Genomic DNA, 20,018 nt, shown 5'->3' on the forward strand with positions numbered 1-20,018 from the left:
ACGCTCACGCTGCCTCGCCGTCAGAACAAACGACAAAAGCACAGACGTCAGTAGAAATCAGTGTGTTTATTTAGTGTCGTAATAATTTAAGAGTGATGAGCAGTGGGTCTGGTGCTCCTCCGGTGGACAGCATGCAGCGCTGCACCACCATGACCTTCCAGTATCTGCGGCAGTGATCACCGGACAGAGACGAACTACAGATTACAGCGGCCCTGTTCGATTCCATTGACTGGGAGGCACCAGTCCAAGGCACAAGTCGCTTCATGAGCAGAGGCATCATGGACAGAAATTAGCAGCTCACACTTGTCTCTATGGAGACCACAGCCTCTACAAGCTTAATGCACGATCAGCAAAAACCCTAGGTTTAAGATTCCTCCACTCACATTGAATCTGGGTAGACAGCTGTAGTCTGAAGCTAGTTACACTCTGCTATATGTTCCAGTCTGTGTACCAGTCCCACAGGCATGACCGAGGTCGACCTGTTAAAAAGTCCTTCTGTTAAAAGTCGCTTTCTTTGAAATGAAGCTGAAACAGTTCAACTGTGTCTGTTCCCGTCCCGCTGCTGATCTCAGTTAAGTTGCTTCGGATCCGCCATGTTTCTCTTTGTAGACTCGCAGAACGGCCTCGCACACAAACTGGAACTGATACTGAAACACACAACACACAAAGATGTATTAGTTACTCGACCACTTTTTAAATGATAGTACTAAAAATACGCAACATTTTTACCTCCGACAAGGAGATTAAGTTTTAGTCTGCGTTTGCTTAATTGATAGTTTGCAGAATTAAATTATAAACCTGTATTTCCCCCTGTTCATAAACCAGCAAGCAGCCGGGGTATAAAGGCATTAGTTTAATGCATAAACAGGTACAAACTAACGATGCAGCACGGAACTAATACTCCTTCTTCAGTCGGGCAAAGTAGGGATATTTTCTCGGTGACATTTATGGGTGACGTGCATAAAAGTTTAAGACCCATATCTTCTGAATTTAAGAATAATATGTACTTTTTAAGGCCTTTTATCCGTATCCACCCTAACAGCTGTTTTGGGAAAACTAAAATGAATATTTGAGTTATACTCAAATTAAATTAAATTCAATCTGACTATATAATTGTATAAAGGAGAATGTATAGTATAAATGGACTCAAACATGGTTTAGTTGTATTCATAGGATTCGTCGATATAGTGACGGACTTATCCTACACCACATGGATCCTTAGTGTTAATGTTTGTCCTCTGACTTTGCAGGTTTCCATGTTTCCATTACATATGAGGGGGAAACCTGCGTGTCAGCACATAAACAGAGGGAAGAAGCCTCAGGGGCTGGATCCTCTTTCATAATACGGGTGATAGTGGCAGCAGCCGTGCTCCTCGAAGCAGGCATGTGACTGGAGGGCAGCCATACTCCCAGTACCGCCTCCTGTCAAAGCAATGAGTAACACTTTCCTCTCCCTCGACAACCACCGCTGAGGTACCACAGAGCGCGGCTTCCAACCTCAGCCCGCCTGCTCTGGCTCATCAGCGGAAACACTGAGGCAGTCGAGCTTCTGTGAATTACTGAAGGTTACAGATGACAGGACTCGCAGATGTCACAAATCTGTGCCACTGGCCTTTAAAAAGGGATTCTGAGCACAGTGAATTTTAACTGTCAGTCTCCTCTCCTGTTACTGACATAATATTTTCAGAAAGACAGAGCATTAAACAAATTTGTGACTGAGAGGATTTCTATTAAATCACATTAGTGAATGTTATTTTTTTAATTCCTACATAATGCATAATGAATGTCAGTTATGAAAAGGCATGAGGCTAAGATGTGAACACAGCGTACCACATATAAGGTTCTCTGTGGTCATACCTTTAAAATGGCTTTTCCTACAACACAAAAACAAGATGCCTGGTGCAGCAGAGGAGCTACAGATTACACGTAGACAGACGAACCCTAAAACTAAGAATTCAAAAAGAGAAAGACCGACTGCTGTGGCCTGAAGTATCGTGTAACGAGGGAAGCATGAATCCCTGCTCTGTGTCTTTGTACCGTGGTCTGAACCATCATGGCTCGCTGATCTCTCAGTGTTTTGACAATGTCCAGTGGGAACACTGGCCGACCCTCATCCAACAGAGTCAGCGCCGTTTCCATAGTGATCAGAACACCTGTCCGTCCAATCCCAGCGCTGAAAATGCAATGCAAAACAAACAAGGTGTTAAGTGTGTAGCAGTACATGCTGGCGGTGTTCTGTGTGTGTACTTGTACTTATATCTTGTGAGGAACACTTAGTGCATCATGGGAAAGTGAGGAGGTTTTGGCCTGTCCTCACTTTGTCACAGGTCTGTTTGAGGGGTCATGTTAGGGGACAATGCATTTAGTAGGAGCAGGATTCTCTAGGTCGGGGTTAGACATTTAGCTCTGATGGTTGAGTTTAGGTCAGGGTAAGAGGCAAGGGAATGCATTTAAAAGCTTTTTTTGACTTTCACACATGCACATAGCAGCAAGAGATTCTCCACACAGACAGGTTCAGGAGAGCACTCAGGTGAGTGGGTGGTGACAGACGGAGAAAGTCTGCAGAAACTCAGAAGGCTCTCACTCGTACATTTGCATTCACTCATACAGCCACTGCCGAGAAAGACCGCGGGGTCTCCAGGGTTCAGTGCATTACTGAAAACAGCTCAAGTGTTAAATGGGAGGAGAGAGACTGAGGGAAGGCACACAGCGAAGGGTCAGGTCGGAACCGAACATTATGGGAATGAATTATGGCCAAAGAGTGTCCTCACTAAGATAGTACAAGGATATGTATGGGCGTGTGTGTACTTGTGTGTGTACGTTACCTGCAGTGTACCATTAATGGCTCCTCGCCTTTCCTCCTCTCCCTGACTGAACTGATGAACAGTAAGAAGTCCGAAGGGTCATCGGGTACACCGTGGTCCGGCCACGCGACATACTGCAGGTGTGTGACTGCACGCTCCTCGCCCCGCTAAGCACACGCACACAACACACACACACACACACACACACACACACACACACACACACACACACACACACACACACACACACACACACACACACACACACACACACACACACACACACACACACACACACACACATCCAGTGCAAATACACACAAATGACAAGAAGAGAGGGAAAGTGAGAAATAATGCGAGTTGCTGGATAACCAGTGGTTAACTTGATAATAAATCTTTGGGAAAACATCTCCCACATGAGAAGAACACGGCAGCGCTACAGGCTCAACCACTGATATTACCCCGTCAGTATGTGAGGAAATAAAAAAAACATGGAGGGTGTGATGGAAAAAAATGAGCAGGTGAGGAGCACATAACACGCATGTGACCAGTAGTTGACACTGAGATTAACAAGTGAAGAGGGACACAGAGGGATGAAAACCAGAAAACAGTTGGGTTCGGGAGATGATAGAGGGAAAGACCTCACAAAAAAAAAAAAAACATTAGGCAGGGAGGAGAATGGCTGAGTTTAGAGTTTCTAATGGGCTTGTGGCCTGTGACTCCATGGGGGGATTAACTCGCTCCGCCAGAGGAACAGATGGGCCCACACAGCAGCTACTGTGTATGCATGTGTGTGCATTCATACTTCATGCCTGCTTGAGCATCACCAATTTATTTACCTGTATGCTGTGGAACATTATGAGGAATACAGCTCCTCTAATCTCGTTATGTTTCATACAAAGTGTTTCAGTCCTGATCAGAAAAAATCCACACCTGCCTAAACAAACACACACACACACACACGCACAACCACACACGCCACATCATTTGTTAGCGCACACTAATGCACATGCACACCCACGCACGCACACAGAAACGGAAGTGGCCGAATGCTGGCTGCAGTCAGTTTGCCAGGAGTGGCCGCTGCCTGTGGTGAGCTCTGTTACGTGGCATATGGCACAAACATGGTACATGCCACTGCAAACAAAAGAAGTGAAACATTCCGTGTTGTGTGGCCGCGGTCATGCTCCGCTCATGTTTCGTGAGGAAATTAAATATGTCGACTGTTTGGTTTTTGATTGAACGACTGTTTGTCCAATTCAATAATCTGATATCAGAAAAACAAACTCTCATTGATATGTCCCTAATTGAAGTCAAAGCCTTGTTTTGTTTGACCGAAAGTTCAAATGCTAATAATATTTAATTTAATTTTATACTATGATAAAGAGAAGTTTCCCATATGACAAGATATGTTCACTTAGACTTATGTAATTAACTAGAATGGCACCCAGCAGAGTCTGGAGCCAAGGCCCAATAGTCTGCTTATGACACCACATTTAAATTCACAAGATCCAGCTTTTTATTTCGATCTGCTCCAAATTTATCACACTAATAAAGATCAGTCCCTTAAACATGTCTGACTGATCGAGATCCATGAACGATTCTCTGAGAAATCAGAGAAAATGTTTAGAAATGCATTTTTCAAAGAAACTGAAAAAAACAGACAGGGGTGAAAACATAAACCTCCTTAGAAGACTTAACTATGATTTAATTATTGTTTCACATTAAGTGGTGGAGCTCTGTTTTCTACTGTACCTGTGTGTGTGTCAGAGTGAAGTGCCGCGTCACATACGCCAGGTTACACTCCTCTGAGTGACACTTCACCCGCATGTGCCCGTAATCCTTCACTTCAGGGGGATGCGGCCAGTACTGGTGGCACTTGGTCTGCAAAGGGACATCACATGAAATATGACATGACTTCATGTGTGAGTCATCAGTCCGGATAAAGTTTATAAAACTGCTGCTGCTGCTGCTGCTGCTCCGCTCTCATGGAATCAACATCAGCATTGGTGTGTTCCAGCTCGCAGTCAGAGGAACAAAGGCAATACATCAGGAGCAGGATATGAACTGACACAGGGTGTGTTTGTGTGTTTGTGTGTGTGTGTCTGTGTGTGTGCACCTCAAGTACAGAGAAACAAGCACTTGACGGATGTCAGGCAAAAATACCAATTAATAAGAGCATCTGGTTGCCAGGGAACAGGCAAGCCGAGGCCGAGACATCTTCATTCAGCAGGACCTTGATATCCTGTGTCTCTCTGAGGATGTGACTTCACCCTCAGATTATCTATCACTGGCGTCCCACTCACTTTTTACATTCAGCTGTTCTCTGTGCGGTGAAACCCTGTCATTACTCACGGCCGTGCCAATTGATTATTTTTGTGAGCAAACCTCATCGTCAAACCGTTTAATTACAGTAATCGTGTGTCGAGTAAACATGAAGCAGCGCGTTGCAATGATCACTGTGTTGATACATGTCCGACGCTGAGCTGTGTAGGTTCAAGTGTTTCCCCTCATTCTTTGCTCAATTCCACCCCTTAGTGTGAGTGTGTGTGTGTGTGTGTGTGTGTGTGTGTGTGTGTGTGTGTGTTTTTTACAGTATGGAAGTGTGGAAATGAAGAAGTATGTATACCCGTCCCCTCTCTGTCAGAGTTGTGAGCATGATGATGGTGTGTGTCTGCTGCTCCCACACAGTTTGCCAAAAGTGAGTGCAGGTCTGTGGCAGTGGACCCTGAGCCGCAACATAACGTAAACACACACCAGACACCGGTGGCACCACCTAAGAGACGGACAAACACACACACACACGCAAAGACACACGCACACACACACACACACACACACACACACACACACACACACACACACACATGCATACACCACACAGAGGATGAATTTCTATGAAATGTCAGACCGGAACACAAACAGCTCAGCCTCATTTTACTGATGTTCACCTTGATGTGGCTGGCGTTCACATAGTCCTCCTGGCCCTGGAGCACCACTCTGGTGTCATCATCTGAAAGGAGAGCAGGAGAGCGCCACGCGGGGGGGTCATTACAGAGCCGTCCGTGCACCGCAGGATCGGCCAATTAAATTTCATGAGGAGTTGCCACAGCGGTGAGCGCCAGATAAATGTAAGCAAGGTAACACAGAGCCACTGAGGGAGGGGGGGGCACAGGAGGCATGTCGGCACAGCCAGTCAGAGTAAGCAGCACTTACAAGGTAAAACATCCTTGTACCGATTCTTTTCCATGTTCTCAGGGAGCCGAGCGCAGGTCAGCGACAAACCAGGCTTCCTCCTGTATAAATTCTGCAAACAAACACAGAAACATACAATAATTAGAAATAGATACAAAAAATGAATGGGTATTTGGGCATTGACTCCTTTCCCATTGCAAGTAGACCAGTTTGGCTTTGTGTTTTTTCCCCCAGTGAGTAATTTCAATGTCTAAAACGCGAAGGAAACTGAGAAGCTCTCTCACCTCACTGTCTCATTGCATTTTAAACCATATTAAGAATGTTGTTGAAAGATATTCCCAAGATATAATAAAAAAAAAAAAATTGTTCACAACTCATGCCAAAATAAGGAGGTAATCAGCACGTTCATCTGGGTGTGGACCACAGCCGATAAAAACCTGTGTCTACTGTCTACCCTGTAGTGAAAGCCGAATGGATCCAATCCCATTGCAGACAAAAGTCAAATGTTAGCGGCTGTCGATGGGTTTTCTGACCAGTGGAATAGGGGCTAAACAGAAACTACAAATTCCAGGTGAGCAACAGCATCTTTGTTTAGGTGCAAGTGAAGATAAGAGCCAACGTCTGTCCACACAACAGCATTTAAAGGCTCATTATGATCCCACTGAATAACAAGAGGAAAAACAAATAGACCCATTTGTGTGGTTTGGCTCTACATCTAAATTCACGGGTTCGCTCCCGCCTGCATTTAAAATACCTCAAAATGGAAACAGAGCGTGCCAGACTGTATTCCTCTCTCCAGCTGCCTCATCGATTCCTCCAGTGTCGTGACCCGCTCCGAGGGGCCAGGTGACTGAACTTTGTCTCCCTGCGATTGGCCGGTGAGCGTGAGGGCGGGAGGTAACTGCAGCAGGGGCAACACTCTGCCAGGACCTGCCACGCAAGGACGGTTCAAGGCTGTCATTAATATTCACAGCGACATGACAGACAGAGCGCACTCGAAGATCAAACGCTGCCTCAGCACTTCTCTCCCTCTCCCCCTCACTCACCCTTACGTCTGATGAGCAGGGCGAGCTCTCTGGAGTGCGACTCTCTGCTGGCTCGTATGAACATCACCACCTGATCATGGGTGTGTTCGGAAATGTCTCGACCGTTGATGAGGACGACCAGGTCTCCTTCCAGGAGTTTGGGCTCACATCGACCTGCCTACAAGCATCAAAGGAGCATTTATTACAGCTTTATCTTTATCTGTGTAAATATCAGACACTAAATAACAGAAAAGCCAAAGTGGAACTGTTAAATATCGTATGAAGCCCAGACTATATGCCATGTTCGGCGAAAAAACTTGCCAACAGATGTATTGGTTGAGATATATAAAATAAAAAAAAATTTGTTTAACCATGAACTTTATGAAGAATAATTATTATTATTCATATAATAAATAATAAATAAAAGAAAACACAAATACAAGCAAATATATTGAACTTGAATTAACAAAACAAACATTGTTTAAATGTAAAATGCAAATATTAATGCACAGCTTTTCTGCTTTGGCCATTGTATCGGTTGGGTTCCAATATCCCGCTCGAGGTATCCTACACAGTTTCCTTATTTTCAGAAGTTACTATTTGTTTTAGACCAACAGCCTGAAACCTAAAGACTCTGAGTTGGATATCAGAAAAGAAAACTCCTCAGACCTCAGACACCAGAGAAATAAAGTTGAAATAAAACTTATCGACGATCAATTTGTTTGTCAAGCTAATAATCAATTACTCAACCAAATGAAACAGCTCTATTCAGCTCAGTACATTTGGTTACACATCAGTTCTTAATCACAACAACCTGGAGACCAACACAACACAAATACAGCCTCTTACCGGAGAGTCAGGTTTAACATGGGATATGGCTAGAGGCATCTTCTGATCCACCCCACCCTGGGAGGAGTTAGGAAATTGAATGAAGCCGGGTTAGATTAAAGAAACACAATGTGTCTAAACTGAAATAAAAAAATGTAATTTCTCCTTTTGTGGTGAGATTAAGAGACGTAGAAAAGTAAGAGACAGAGAGAGACTCACTTTGACATTGAAGCCAAACTTGCCCTCATGATCAGGGGCAATACATATCAGCATCAGGTCTCCATCGCCGAGAGCACCCTGCATGGACAAGTACTGTGAGTCAAGGTGAACGTACATGAAGGGGGACACAGAGCTCCCTCAGAGCCGCTGATAAGAGATCAGACCTTGTCGTAGTGGTGGGAGCTCTCCTCCTCTCCTATGCTGTCATCACCTGTGAACACAGCCTCATCTGGTCCTCGGGTGAAAGTGGCAGAAAGACTGAAAGAGATGAAACAAGGAGATTCATTTTCACTCTGATTTGTAGCTTAAGAGGTGACTTTCATATATTTGACGATAATGTAATTTTCCCTGTTCTCTTACCTTGATCATTTTTTGACCATATTTTAATACTTGCATAACTTCGAGGTGAATTAATCGGAGAAAAAAACAGCAACTGTGATTTAAATGGTAATTTTCTTTCCCTTTGAATCGAAGCACCGGAACCGAGTGGTGCTTCTTCATTCCTGAATAAACCGTCACTGCCTGAAACTCATCAGTAAATCAGACAGCAGCAGGAAGTTTCTCACAGATCTCACACTATTAAAGTTGTCATATCATCTGTTTGAACTGAAATACTGCATTATTTATACTGAAGCTCTTTTAGTTAAACGTTGCTCTAAATCCAAATGTCATTTCAACAAAGAAACTATTAAACTCCCTGCTATCATACGTCCGGCCACCAAAGTCCGAGCTCTAGAGAGACAGTATTTCTGTTGTAAGTGAAACTAACTGATGTGGTGAATTGTCTCCCTCGCTGTCCTTGCTGCTGCTCACAGACGCCCTGTAAGTGTAGAACACGTCCTCCCCCTCCGACATGTCTTTCAGCTCATTGGTCAGCTCCACCGAGGACGGACGCCGTTTACGGACACCGTGACGAACTCGAGGGCTTCGCCTGCCGGGGAGACAAAACAACAAGGTTCAGGGTTACTGGAGAATCACATAGACACATTTAATCATGTGTTATTTTTAACAGCACAAAGAATACAATTGAACAACAGTTTCACATTTCAATGTCAGCCTCAGGATGTATTCATTTTCCTCAGAGCGTCTCATCAGGTTTATATTGAATAACTATGGTATATTAGCAAATATCATTCAGTTACTATTATGCTAGACTTTGACCTGGATAAACAGAAAAAAAAATCTGTGTGGCTGAAATCCTTAATAAAAAGTTTAGAACCAGACAGATTTGGATCTTTGGGGCTGATGCAGATAATAATATTAGGGAATTAAAATGTCTGCCGATATATATTCAAAATATTTTTGGCAATGACCCTTTTGACAAAAGAAAATGTTTATGGATATTCTATCCTTTATGGCTAAACCCAATATAAAGACAACCAAATTCAAAGATATAGAACATGAATGGGAAATGAGAAAATCCCAGCTGGTTTTACGGCTGCGGGTCGTACCAGTTTGGGGTAGACGGCGGCGATCTGGAGGGCAGACTCTTGGTCTCGAGATACTCTGATGAAAACGATCTCTGCAGAACTGGGTTCCACACCATCCCTCCCACCACTCGCTGGCACACTGGACCCCTGCAACGTGAGAGGGGAGAGACTGAGCATTTGTAAAAGTTCAGTATTGATGAAAAGAATATGAGAAAAAAATTGACAGAGGCTGACCTCTCGTTTTTGCTGTTGCCGAGGCCCAGGTGCTGCGTTATCAGTTTGGTGTAGGACTGAATGGTGCTGTTGTTGTGCTTGGGGCTGCGGGTGGAGCGGTTGGAGGAGAAGAAGGAGTGATGATCCACACAGGACCTCCACAGGATTTTACAGGTTTTGGGACAGGGCAGGTTCAGAGACACCTCACAGTCCTGCGTCTCACCCTGCAACGTACACAGGTGAGAGTTCTGATTTAATTCTTTATAATGCGTCATATGGATGATACAAATTCAGCCGCTCACGTTGCATTTGTTTCTGGCTTATTCTCACAGTGCATCCAGATATTAAAAAGCAAGAGTTCGCTCTCTGCAGGTCTTTCCACGAGTAAGAACAAACAAACGGTGGAGACTCACGTGTTTACGTTTCAGATGTATATGGAAGCGCTTCCTCTTAAATGAAATCTTGATTATATTCCCCCTACAGGACAAAAAAAAATCAATTAGTCGGAGAAAAACACCGGGAGCAGACATCGAATTAACAGCAGCATCACTAACCAGGAGTAGAAATTGGAGCAAATCATATTGCAGAATATTGCAACACCACTTGAGGTCAACCCCACCATCAGAGGGGCATTGTTGACGTCCTGAGAGAGAGACACACACACAAACAGAGAGAGAGAGAGAGAGAGAGGGAGAGAGAGAGAGGGTAAGAACAAGTGTCATACAAGAGTTGAATCAAATGGATCCAGGGGAATTTAAATCAAAGTGTGATATAGTGAATCAACAACGCTACCAAGGCGGCGTGCAGCTCCACTCCATACAACTCCAGCGTCCTTGCCGTGTTGAGGAAACACAACTCCGCCTCGCTCTGCTTCAGCCCCCTGGGAACACGCGCGCACACAAACACATCGTCACATGCAACAACAGCAACCAGCTGCACATCAAACCAGTTGCTCTGCAGGCGGCAGCTGAAATTACTTGTGCTGTGGATGCAGATCCTCCACTTTACACAGAACGTCTTCATCTTGTTCGGGGATAAAGTGGCACTTTGAGAGGTAACCAGGGGGCCGGGTCGGACAGTGATCGCCCATCTCCGCTGCAGATGATGGAGAGAGACACAACACATTGATATCCGGGGTGCTGTAACAGAGCTGCTGCTGCTTATTGAGAGCTTCCTCCACAGGAGTGATCGCTCACAGTTATTATTAAGTCATTAATCATTCGTGTCTCGCGAACCAGATGGAACTTACACTGCACGGCGTACGAGGCCAGCACCACAGCTGCACTCAGCGGACACTGCAACCTGCAATCATTATTACATCATTACACACTGTAGCATCGCAATACAAACTGTTGAGTTGTGTTGGGGCTTGTTGTTGTGTTCGTGTGTGTCACTCACCGTCCTTCTCTAATGTCGCTCCTGATCTGGAGGAAGTACATGTGTCTGCAGGGACAAGAGAACAGGAACTTTATCAACCGACTCCTGCATGTGAGCGTCAGCTACGTCTTTAAAGTGGTTTGACTTATTGGTGTTTTAGATCATGCAATATTATCACATGCATCATGTGAAATATTTATCATATTCATAATGTCGGCCTGAAACACTGCATTTACAATCATACTTATCCTACCAATTAAAGGCTCTGTGCAAATTTTGACATTATTTATTATTAATCCAATTTATCTTTATCACTCAGTTTACTGCATCCTCATTCTCTCAACTTATGCTTACTTATTCTTTACTTTAGAATTATTTAACTTTTATATTTTATTGTATATTTTTTTTTATTTTGTACATTTCCTTTGTAAATCCTTATAAACAGGCCCAATCTTGAATCTCAAAGGCAATTGGCAAAATCAAAATGTATTATTAACAATATTAATGACATGAATGAAAAAAATATGGTGCAGTGCCAATGTAACACCACATCCATTAAATCTGGGTTTAATTTGGTTAATGTAAGGCCTCCATATTTCTTGCCTCATTATATAAGTCTTAGGACACATCTAAGCTTTCCAATAAAAGCTTCCCTGTCGCAATTACAAGTTAGAAGGTGGTGTGAGGATTATTTACAAGTCGACAACTCGTAATTACTGTATGACATGAGATGACCAAGCACAGCTCTTTGACTTTCATGTAGAGCTGCCACTGTATCTCAAAACTGAGTCTAACATTGATAGAGCATAACAAACAAGTAAATCCTTCAATTTTACCCATAAGCCCGGCAGAAAGGACCTTTCTGTGCCACACAACTTGTCCAGATCAATACTTGATATATGCTTGCTGTATAACACACACACACACACACACACACACTAACACACACACACACACACACACACTTACAAACTCACCTTGTCTGTTCATGCTGCAGGGAGTTGGGATCAGAGATAAAGAATCGCACTCTGAAGTTCAGATAAAAAGGAGATGCGAGACCTGCAGGGAAATGTCATCTCATCAAACGTGACCTACAGGACCTTCGCTGTCTTACATCTCCTCCCTAGCTAGAGATGTTCCGATAACATTTTCCCTTTACTGATAATGAGTACGATAACTGGACTTTGGGCATCGGCCAATGTGCTGGCGTACTGATCTAATGCCAGTGGATTTAACTGGAACTTCTTTTATTATCAAGTTTAATAATTGTAACTGAAAAATAACACAAATACATAAATCTACGGATGCACAATGATTATTTCCTTTAAATATCTGTTTAAGTGCACTTCCAGCATGAAATATTATCAAACTGCTGACATTATCATATTCGCGTGCAAGCTGAGGCCCGACCCACCATTTTCTGTATTTCAGATGCTGCTGTCGGTATCGGAACACCTCTATCTTGGGATCAAATTAATTTCAAAATATGATAAAACCCTGTGGAATGAGATATACCTTTTATCTGCTTCTTCAAGGGTTTCTCCGGCTCCAGCCATCTCTGAGAGAAAGAAATTCATTAAGTATAATGGCTAACTAGAGCTTAGAGAGGTGGGGGGGAGAAGCATTTGTACAAGAATACCCTGTGGCCATCATCGTCTAAACAGCAATCAGCGAGTGTGATGCATTACAGACTCTCAGCCCTAAACGTGCAGGAGAAGAGGAGTGAGCTCACGGGAGAGTGTGTGTTGGCTGTGATGGAGGCGATGGCTGTGCTGGACTCTCTGATCTGCAGACTGAAGAGCTGCCTCTCCTGCAGGCCCAGGTGGTTGCACACTTGGTCCAACAGCACCACGCCTTCATCCTGCTTCTGAAAGACGGGAACAACAAAGGACATTATCCTACCAGCCAAAACTCTGACTGACATTAAACAGGCGCTCATTTGTTATTTCACCATTTCATATGCTGCAGCCCTGCTTAATGTATGCAAAAGGGATAATTATTGAGATTTTTCAGTGGATTCCTCTACATCATAATCAATGATGTATATATGCAGGTGAAAAGCAGATTTTCAAAAGACTGACTGCAGCACAAGCTCTGTAGATTAACTATTCATTGTTTCATTATTGTTTTATTAATAAATCTGAAGGATAACCCGCAGCTATTCGGCTTTTTCTATCAATGTTTCTTTTCTTTTTCTCTGGAGAGGACCATGTTTACTGTAACCTTCGGCGAATGCTGTGTTCCTACAGCCGGAGAAAAAAATACTTTTGATGCGTGTGGCCTCAAAGTCCAGGTGAATCTGTAAAAACTGGCCTCCCAGCTTTAAAAAAGGAAAATAATTAAGCTTAAAGATGCTGCATAGAAACCCTTGTTGTTGTCTTTCTGTGTGTGTGTGTGTGTGTGTGTGTGTGTGTGTGTGTGTGTGTGTGCTCGTTGGGCTGCCTATGAATAGATAAAATGATCATCTAAAAGTTTCCCATGTGTGACAAGCTGTGTGAGCTGTAGGAGGCGAGCGAGTCCTTCACATCAAGGTCAGAGTGTAGAACAATGAGATGTGGATCAATGTGAATAGGAAAGAATAGTCGCTCACTATATCAAGTGCTGACGTTAAGATCGTTAGCAGAACAGAGACGGACGAGAGCAACATCTGATCTCCTCCGCGGCAGACAGGAAACAGTGTGAGTGTGTGTGTGTGTGTGTGTGTGTGTGTGTGTGTGTGTGTGTGTGTGTGTGTGTGTGTGTGTGTGTGTGTGTGTGTGTGTGTGTGTTACGCACGCTGACTCGGAAGGTCTCGATGGTGCCGTTCAACAGCTGAACCAGGCAGAGAAGGTCCGGTTTTGGCATGTCTGTTACCAGGGTAACTCTGCCTCCCTCTCAAGACAAACACCTCGCCCTCAGCTCGTCACTGAGAGGGGACCTGAAGACACACACACACACACACACACACACACACACACACACACACACGTAAACACGTACACACACGCACACAAAAACAGTGTCAGATGTTTGGAGGAAATGTCTTCCAATGAAAGCCCCTCCCTCAGGATGACATTTTGCAGTGAGTAATATATGTGTTACATGAAGCATCAGGCTGCAGTGAGTAATGCACCATGAATGCAAAGGAGTGACTGTCTGTCTGTCTGTGTGTCTGTGTGTGTGTGTGTGTGTGTCTCTGTGTGTCTGTGTGTTTGTGTGATTCCTTATTATTCGGCCTGGTCTGAACATGTCCCTTCCCTCTCTCTGCTGCTCTCCCTCTGCATCTCTCCGCCTTTCGCAGGCAGCTGAATGATAAGAATGTTAAACATTTTCAGAGTTGCACACGCCCAGCGGCGGCTCTGCAACTGTCCTGCTAGTGGAGGCAGTGCCTGAGAACACACACAAACATGCACTGCTAATGCATGCATGTGCACAGGCACTCAGAACCCAATACCTGACCTTCTATTTGCCTATAGCTGCCCATGTGTGTGGTTCTGTGCACGTGTGTGCCTCTGTATGCATCCGTGTGTTTGAACGTACATGTGTCCTGTGTTGTTCTCCAGGTGAAGGATTAATGGAACGGGCCCGGCCTGTCTCTCAGTGTTTTTCCTGAAAGGGACACACAGTGTTTGAGTTAATGTTTGAACACAAGCGACTGGCTGTGAATGCATTAAGACCAGAGCTGGTCCCAGCCTGGTGACTAGTCCTTCCTCACAGACAGGCCTCTGATGAATAAACAAGTGGATGCTATATGTAAAAGCAGATTCATTATGATGTGGCAGGTTTCACTGGCTGTTTGCATCTATTTGTGAACTTCCTGTGTTTCTGTTTGTATCCACACAACAGATACACACAAGGAAATAAATGAGGTTATCAGCACTGATGATGCTTTAAGGGTATGGTCCACCCAGATATGATGGTGTAAATGACTTTGTTTATAGTCAAATTAGAATGTCAGGACTGACGGACATGTAGATGACACCACAGGAGCAGTGTGGAGGCATTTGATGTTTTTGTTCTCACCAGTTACTTCAATTATATTGGATCTGTCTGTTTACCCCTGAAATTACCAAAGTGGATTTTTAATTTTTGGGGTGGACTATCCCTTTAAACACATATCTATACTTTTCTGACTCATCTGTATAAATGAACAATAAATGATAAATACACACCATGGAGAGTAGAAGTGTGAGAGCCTGGCCTCTCCTTCTGCACATTCGATTTAATGAATAACCAGGGGCCTGACTCTGAGGAGCCGTGTTCTCTCACAGCTCCAGTCGATCATAAACCCTGCTGTGATTTCTCTGCACTTTGAGCCGCAGCGCCGAACAAGGAACCTGTTGACAGGCTGAACTTTCCTGCAGCTACACCCCGGAGGAGGAACTCAGCCCGGGCAGTCTCTGCTCCGCACTTCGCGCAACTCTCAACTTGGCAAAGTGGCTGTTTTCTGTTAAGTTGTGTTTGGGGGAGAGACGGCGTGAAAGTGTGTGAAAGAGAGAAGAGTCTACCTCGGTCGTCCCGCTTCGGAGACGGATCACACCTCGGCCCGGGGCGCGTCGGAGGATCCAGGTAGAGTCAGGAGGTAAATATCCGGGACAAGTTTCATCCCTGCCTGCGCTGCTCACTGCGCGGCCCCGCCCCTCCGCCGCGCGCGCTCCCGCCGACATGCGCGCTCTCCGGGGGGCGCGCTGCACAGCTCAAGAAAGTACGTCCCACAGAAGTACTGAGAAGTACTTGGAAGTACTGGGAAGTACTGAGAAGTACCGAGAAATACTACCCGTTGTTAGTAAAGGGTATGAAGTAAACGTAAAATATACCCTAAAATTAAAGTATGTAAAATAAATCTATAAAAATAGAAGTTATAAAAAAACGTGACTATGATATTAATGTAACCAAAATGTCTTATTTAAGATGTATATAAACAAGTATGATGATGATGATGATGATTTGTATCAATCTGGTATGGTAGGGGCTTCTGGCGTAGGCATATACTGGGGCTGTGGTAAAGCTGAGTGATACCTTTTTTATTTTGGAAGAATAACTTCTATAAAGGATAAGATTCAAAGCAATAAAGATTTTAAAATGCATTTATTTACTCTGAAAGAGGAACTAATTTAAGCCTAAAAGTTAAAAGTCACTGTGATTGTTACGCTAACTATAACAGGGCAGGGCAATATGGCTTAACATTATTTAAAGATAATATTTTCATTCAATATTGATAATTACACTATTATATGGAGACTGTTTTGATGAACCACTTCAAGGGTAAAATAAGTTCACCAGCTACACTTGAGGAGATACAGGACAGAAACGTTAATAGTAAAACTGCTTTTTACCTTTTCCTGATCTGATTCTGGTGGGCCTGAGTCTAAAGATGCTCACCGACAGCAGGCGGATGAACTTAATAGTTATATGAAGACAACAAATACTCACAGGAGGAAGAAGGGGGAAAAAAGACTACGGTCAGATCCTCTGGTTTGCTGTCACCATCTACAGGACAGATGGAGTACTGCTGCTGTCATGTGTAGGCCAAGTCTGACGTTGTTTTGACCTTTCTGGATTTTAAATGATCCCAGATTTCTGACTATGTGGGAAAATAATTGACTCCAGTTTTTCCAGATATCACTGATTTAAATGTTAATGCTGATTAAAAAGATAGAAATTAGTTTGGTGCTGAAGGAAAGCGACGTGGGCAATAGTGGAGGAAGGCTGGTGAGGATTGGGGCTTTCTAATATTGAGGCCAGAGGGTGCTGTGGGCTTTGGGGAAAAGCTTGGTTCAACTTGCCTCCTGTTACACCTGGTATAGAACCGTGTGCCACATAAGAAATGGGCCAAATACAAACAGGTTACAGCCTCAGTGGGCTCTGTACCACTTACATTCATTCATTACCACACATCTAAAAATAACTGAATCGACAAGTACATACATACATCTGCAGGGGTGATCAGTGTAACAAGTAACCTTCAGTGTCTAACATACATTTCAGAATGTCTGTATGATAACATACAAACATGTCATACTTGTTTCTTTTATCCTTTGCCATTATTCTGATTATTTTATATGTGTCCTTGATTAAATATGTTGTGTTATATCATTAGCTGTCTTTGATTTTCAATGACATTTAATTATTTAGCTGTTATTATTATTATTGTTATTATTATTATTATTATTATTATGTCTTTGTAAGACAAACGTTTATACGTGGCCCTTATACACAGATTATTTTTATTTTTTTAAACCCTGACCAAACAGAATTTTTATTTGAAGAATTAGTGTTAATTACTTGTGTTAATGTATGCAACATAAAGGTAGAATAGTTAAACTTACAAATGAAATGTCACAATCAGTATCAACAGTGAAAACAGAGGTGAAGAACCTGTGATGACTCTCGAACCGATTCACTGGTCATTACACAGGAAGTAAGGTTGATCTAAGAGGCTCTAACATTCTGTCAGATACAGAAAAAACAATCAATCAATATTGATCTACTTTTACTTTTGATACTAATACCAGTGTGTATTGGTAGTACTTCTACCATGTCCTTTTACTTAAGTAGTATCTCAAAAGGAGGAGTATACTCTACTTACTTTTCATACTAATGGGTGGGTACTTTTACTACTACTTGTTCGAACCACTAGATCTGACAGCTGAATCGAGCGCTTTGTGTTCAACATCACCTGTCGCACGCTCCCCCACAGTTTATGCAAACCAGTCCCAACCAGTTTGCATGGTGTCAGTGTGATGAGGCAAGAGGCTGCAGTCTTGTCAGTCAAACTAGCAGAGACCGGTTCACTTTGGGGTGACGACCCCCGTGCACCCCCCACACCCGCAGCCACTGTGAGAGAGAGGAACCTCCCCCGGTCGCTGTCTGAGGATCAGCTTTCTGGAACAGTAACCGCGACACCCCGGACTCTCACTCTCCAAATTTAGACCCCCACCATGACACAAGGACCAACCTGGCGTTATTTCAGTAGCTGCACCCCGTGTCCCATCTATCTGAATCTCAACCTCTTATTCTCATATCACACTGAAGTTCTCTGCCACTACACTTTTACTCGTTTCCATTCTGAAACAATATTTCCTGTTGAATATATTGTTCTTATTTTTATCTCAGGACAAAGCCCAGTCACTCCTCTAATCGCTCATATGTGAGTATAATTTGTGTTACTGATGCACAAGACACATTTTTATTTGCTCCATCTCTCTCTGAAGAACTTGTTGACCACCTGCTGTGTCAGACAGACTCAGGACAGCTCCTCTTTCTATTTCCACTTATTATATAATCACCTGTTGATAATGAGCCGTTCTTATGCTTCTTGGCTTTCACGATGTCGGAGAACAACAGGAGCGTATGAGCTGCTGTGATATAAAACCACGAGCCCCTATAGCTGCATGGGAGCTGCTGCAGGAGTCAGCTCATGTATCACAACCATGAAACTGGGTCTGCCATGGAGTGGACAGGCCGTGCTGATTCTCAGGCGCGCGGCAGCCACATGAGACCGGAGGACAAATGTATGGAGTTGTCATATGCCGGTATGCTGTCACGAATTGACGCATGTCGTTTAGTTTCCATTACCCATTAACTACCCTTAGGTTCAAGATTAACGTGTGTGTTGCAAGACCTCCTCTGGTAAAAGGGCTACTGACTCTCTATGTGAGCTGGTGTGTGAGTGGAAGGAGCCTTAAACTGACATGTACCGGCCTCTTGATATACATACATGTCACATGGGGTAACACACACATGCACACATCAACAAGTACCTGTCCCACTGTCAGTCACAGACTTACTGGTGGTATGCTGGCCTCCCTCAAACCACCAGTGACTGGAATATGTGAGGAGAAACCCACACCCGTAATAAAGAGGCCTGGGGAAACAGGCAAATAAAAAATAAAGAAGGGTGTGTTTTCAAGGACATAAAAATAAGTTCCCTCTAGAAGTAAGTTAAGTGGGTTACTATGTCGCTGGGACAAGTTATTTTTCGCAGAGGGAGCATGAGCCGGCTATGCTGCCCTTCACATGCCAGCAACTTGCCGTGCATTCAGGGACCCAACACCTATCGCCCTCCCATTCATCTCCTTTGACTGCAAACTAGTGACACATAATAGCCCAACTCATTTTGCAGGCGTCTCACAGACCATTTAGCCTTTCAAGCTCTGGCCTGCTCACAGACTACACTTCAGTGGTTGATGTCTGTGTGGTAGAAGTGGATTTCTTTCCGTCTTAAGCATATAATTATAATTTTTTTCCTCACCAAAATTTAACAATATCTACTGACTATAAAAAGTAAATCGATTAATTGTAAATAATAAAGAGAAAAAAGACCATACTTTAGGTGGGTGAGTGTTTGCTGTGCGTGCTAGTGTGATGGGGTCAACCAGGGTGATCCACCTTTAGGTTGGGATACAAAGTAGTTAACCCCTGCAGCACTGTGTGAGGGTTAATAACATATAATGGATGGATTTATCAATGTATAATGCAGAATTTACTCATGCTTCATATATGAGCAATAACCCACTCCTTCAAACTGCTTCTGTAATTTTTAACAGCATTTAAAACTGCAGACATGATGGACTATTTAACACTTTATCAATAGCAGTAATGGCAAGTCACTTTTGCTATTGATCGGAAATTGTAAACCCAACAACCTGGTATTTATGTATTATTAATATTTATGAGTGCGAACCCGATGAGGTATTAGAAAGTGTGAATTTGTTTTGCACACATATCGCATATCAACAGCTAGTAAAACTCAAGTTTATAAAGCCTCCTGTTGAATGTGTTAATTAGCATTGTTAAAAAAGATTGAGTTGTTTTCCCTGTTCCACGGACTCAAGCGCCAAAACAAGGAGCCACATGAAATAAAATTCAATTGCCAGTGGTTCTCAAACTGGTATTCTGGGTAAATAGTCAATGATAATAATAACTTTATTTGTGAAGCTCTTATC

At 43.4% G+C, this 20,018-nt stretch overlaps 1 protein-coding gene across 1 annotated transcript; it reads right to left on the reverse strand.

Annotated features, from left to right (window-relative positions):
• Positions 1-47: 47 nt before the first annotated feature.
• ptpn3 (protein tyrosine phosphatase non-receptor type 3) lies at positions 48-15,715 on the reverse strand. Its single transcript, XM_053431679.1, has 27 exons — positions 15,579-15,715; positions 14,611-14,679; positions 13,867-14,008; positions 12,824-12,958; positions 12,607-12,649; positions 12,069-12,150; positions 11,113-11,157; positions 10,964-11,016; positions 10,692-10,809; positions 10,507-10,594; positions 10,269-10,357; positions 10,128-10,191; positions 9,736-9,938; positions 9,523-9,648; positions 8,841-9,002; positions 8,236-8,329; positions 8,072-8,149; positions 7,874-7,930; positions 7,046-7,202; positions 6,754-6,929; positions 6,021-6,111; positions 5,756-5,817; positions 5,434-5,580; positions 4,560-4,688; positions 2,826-2,971; positions 2,038-2,173; positions 48-647 (listed from the first exon to the last, which is right to left on the reverse strand). The coding sequence occupies exons 3-27, from the start codon at positions 13,933-13,935 to the stop codon at positions 573-575; spliced, it is 2,625 nt and encodes an 874-aa protein (XP_053287654.1). The 5' UTR covers positions 13,936-14,008; positions 14,611-14,679; positions 15,579-15,715; the 3' UTR covers positions 48-572.
• Between the last annotated feature and the right edge of the window lie 4,303 nt (positions 15,716-20,018).

Source organism: Pleuronectes platessa, chromosome 10 (genome assembly GCF_947347685.1).
Source record: "Pleuronectes platessa chromosome 10, fPlePla1.1, whole genome shotgun sequence".
In the NCBI taxonomy this organism is placed as follows: Eukaryota; Metazoa; Chordata; class Actinopteri; order Pleuronectiformes; family Pleuronectidae; genus Pleuronectes; species Pleuronectes platessa.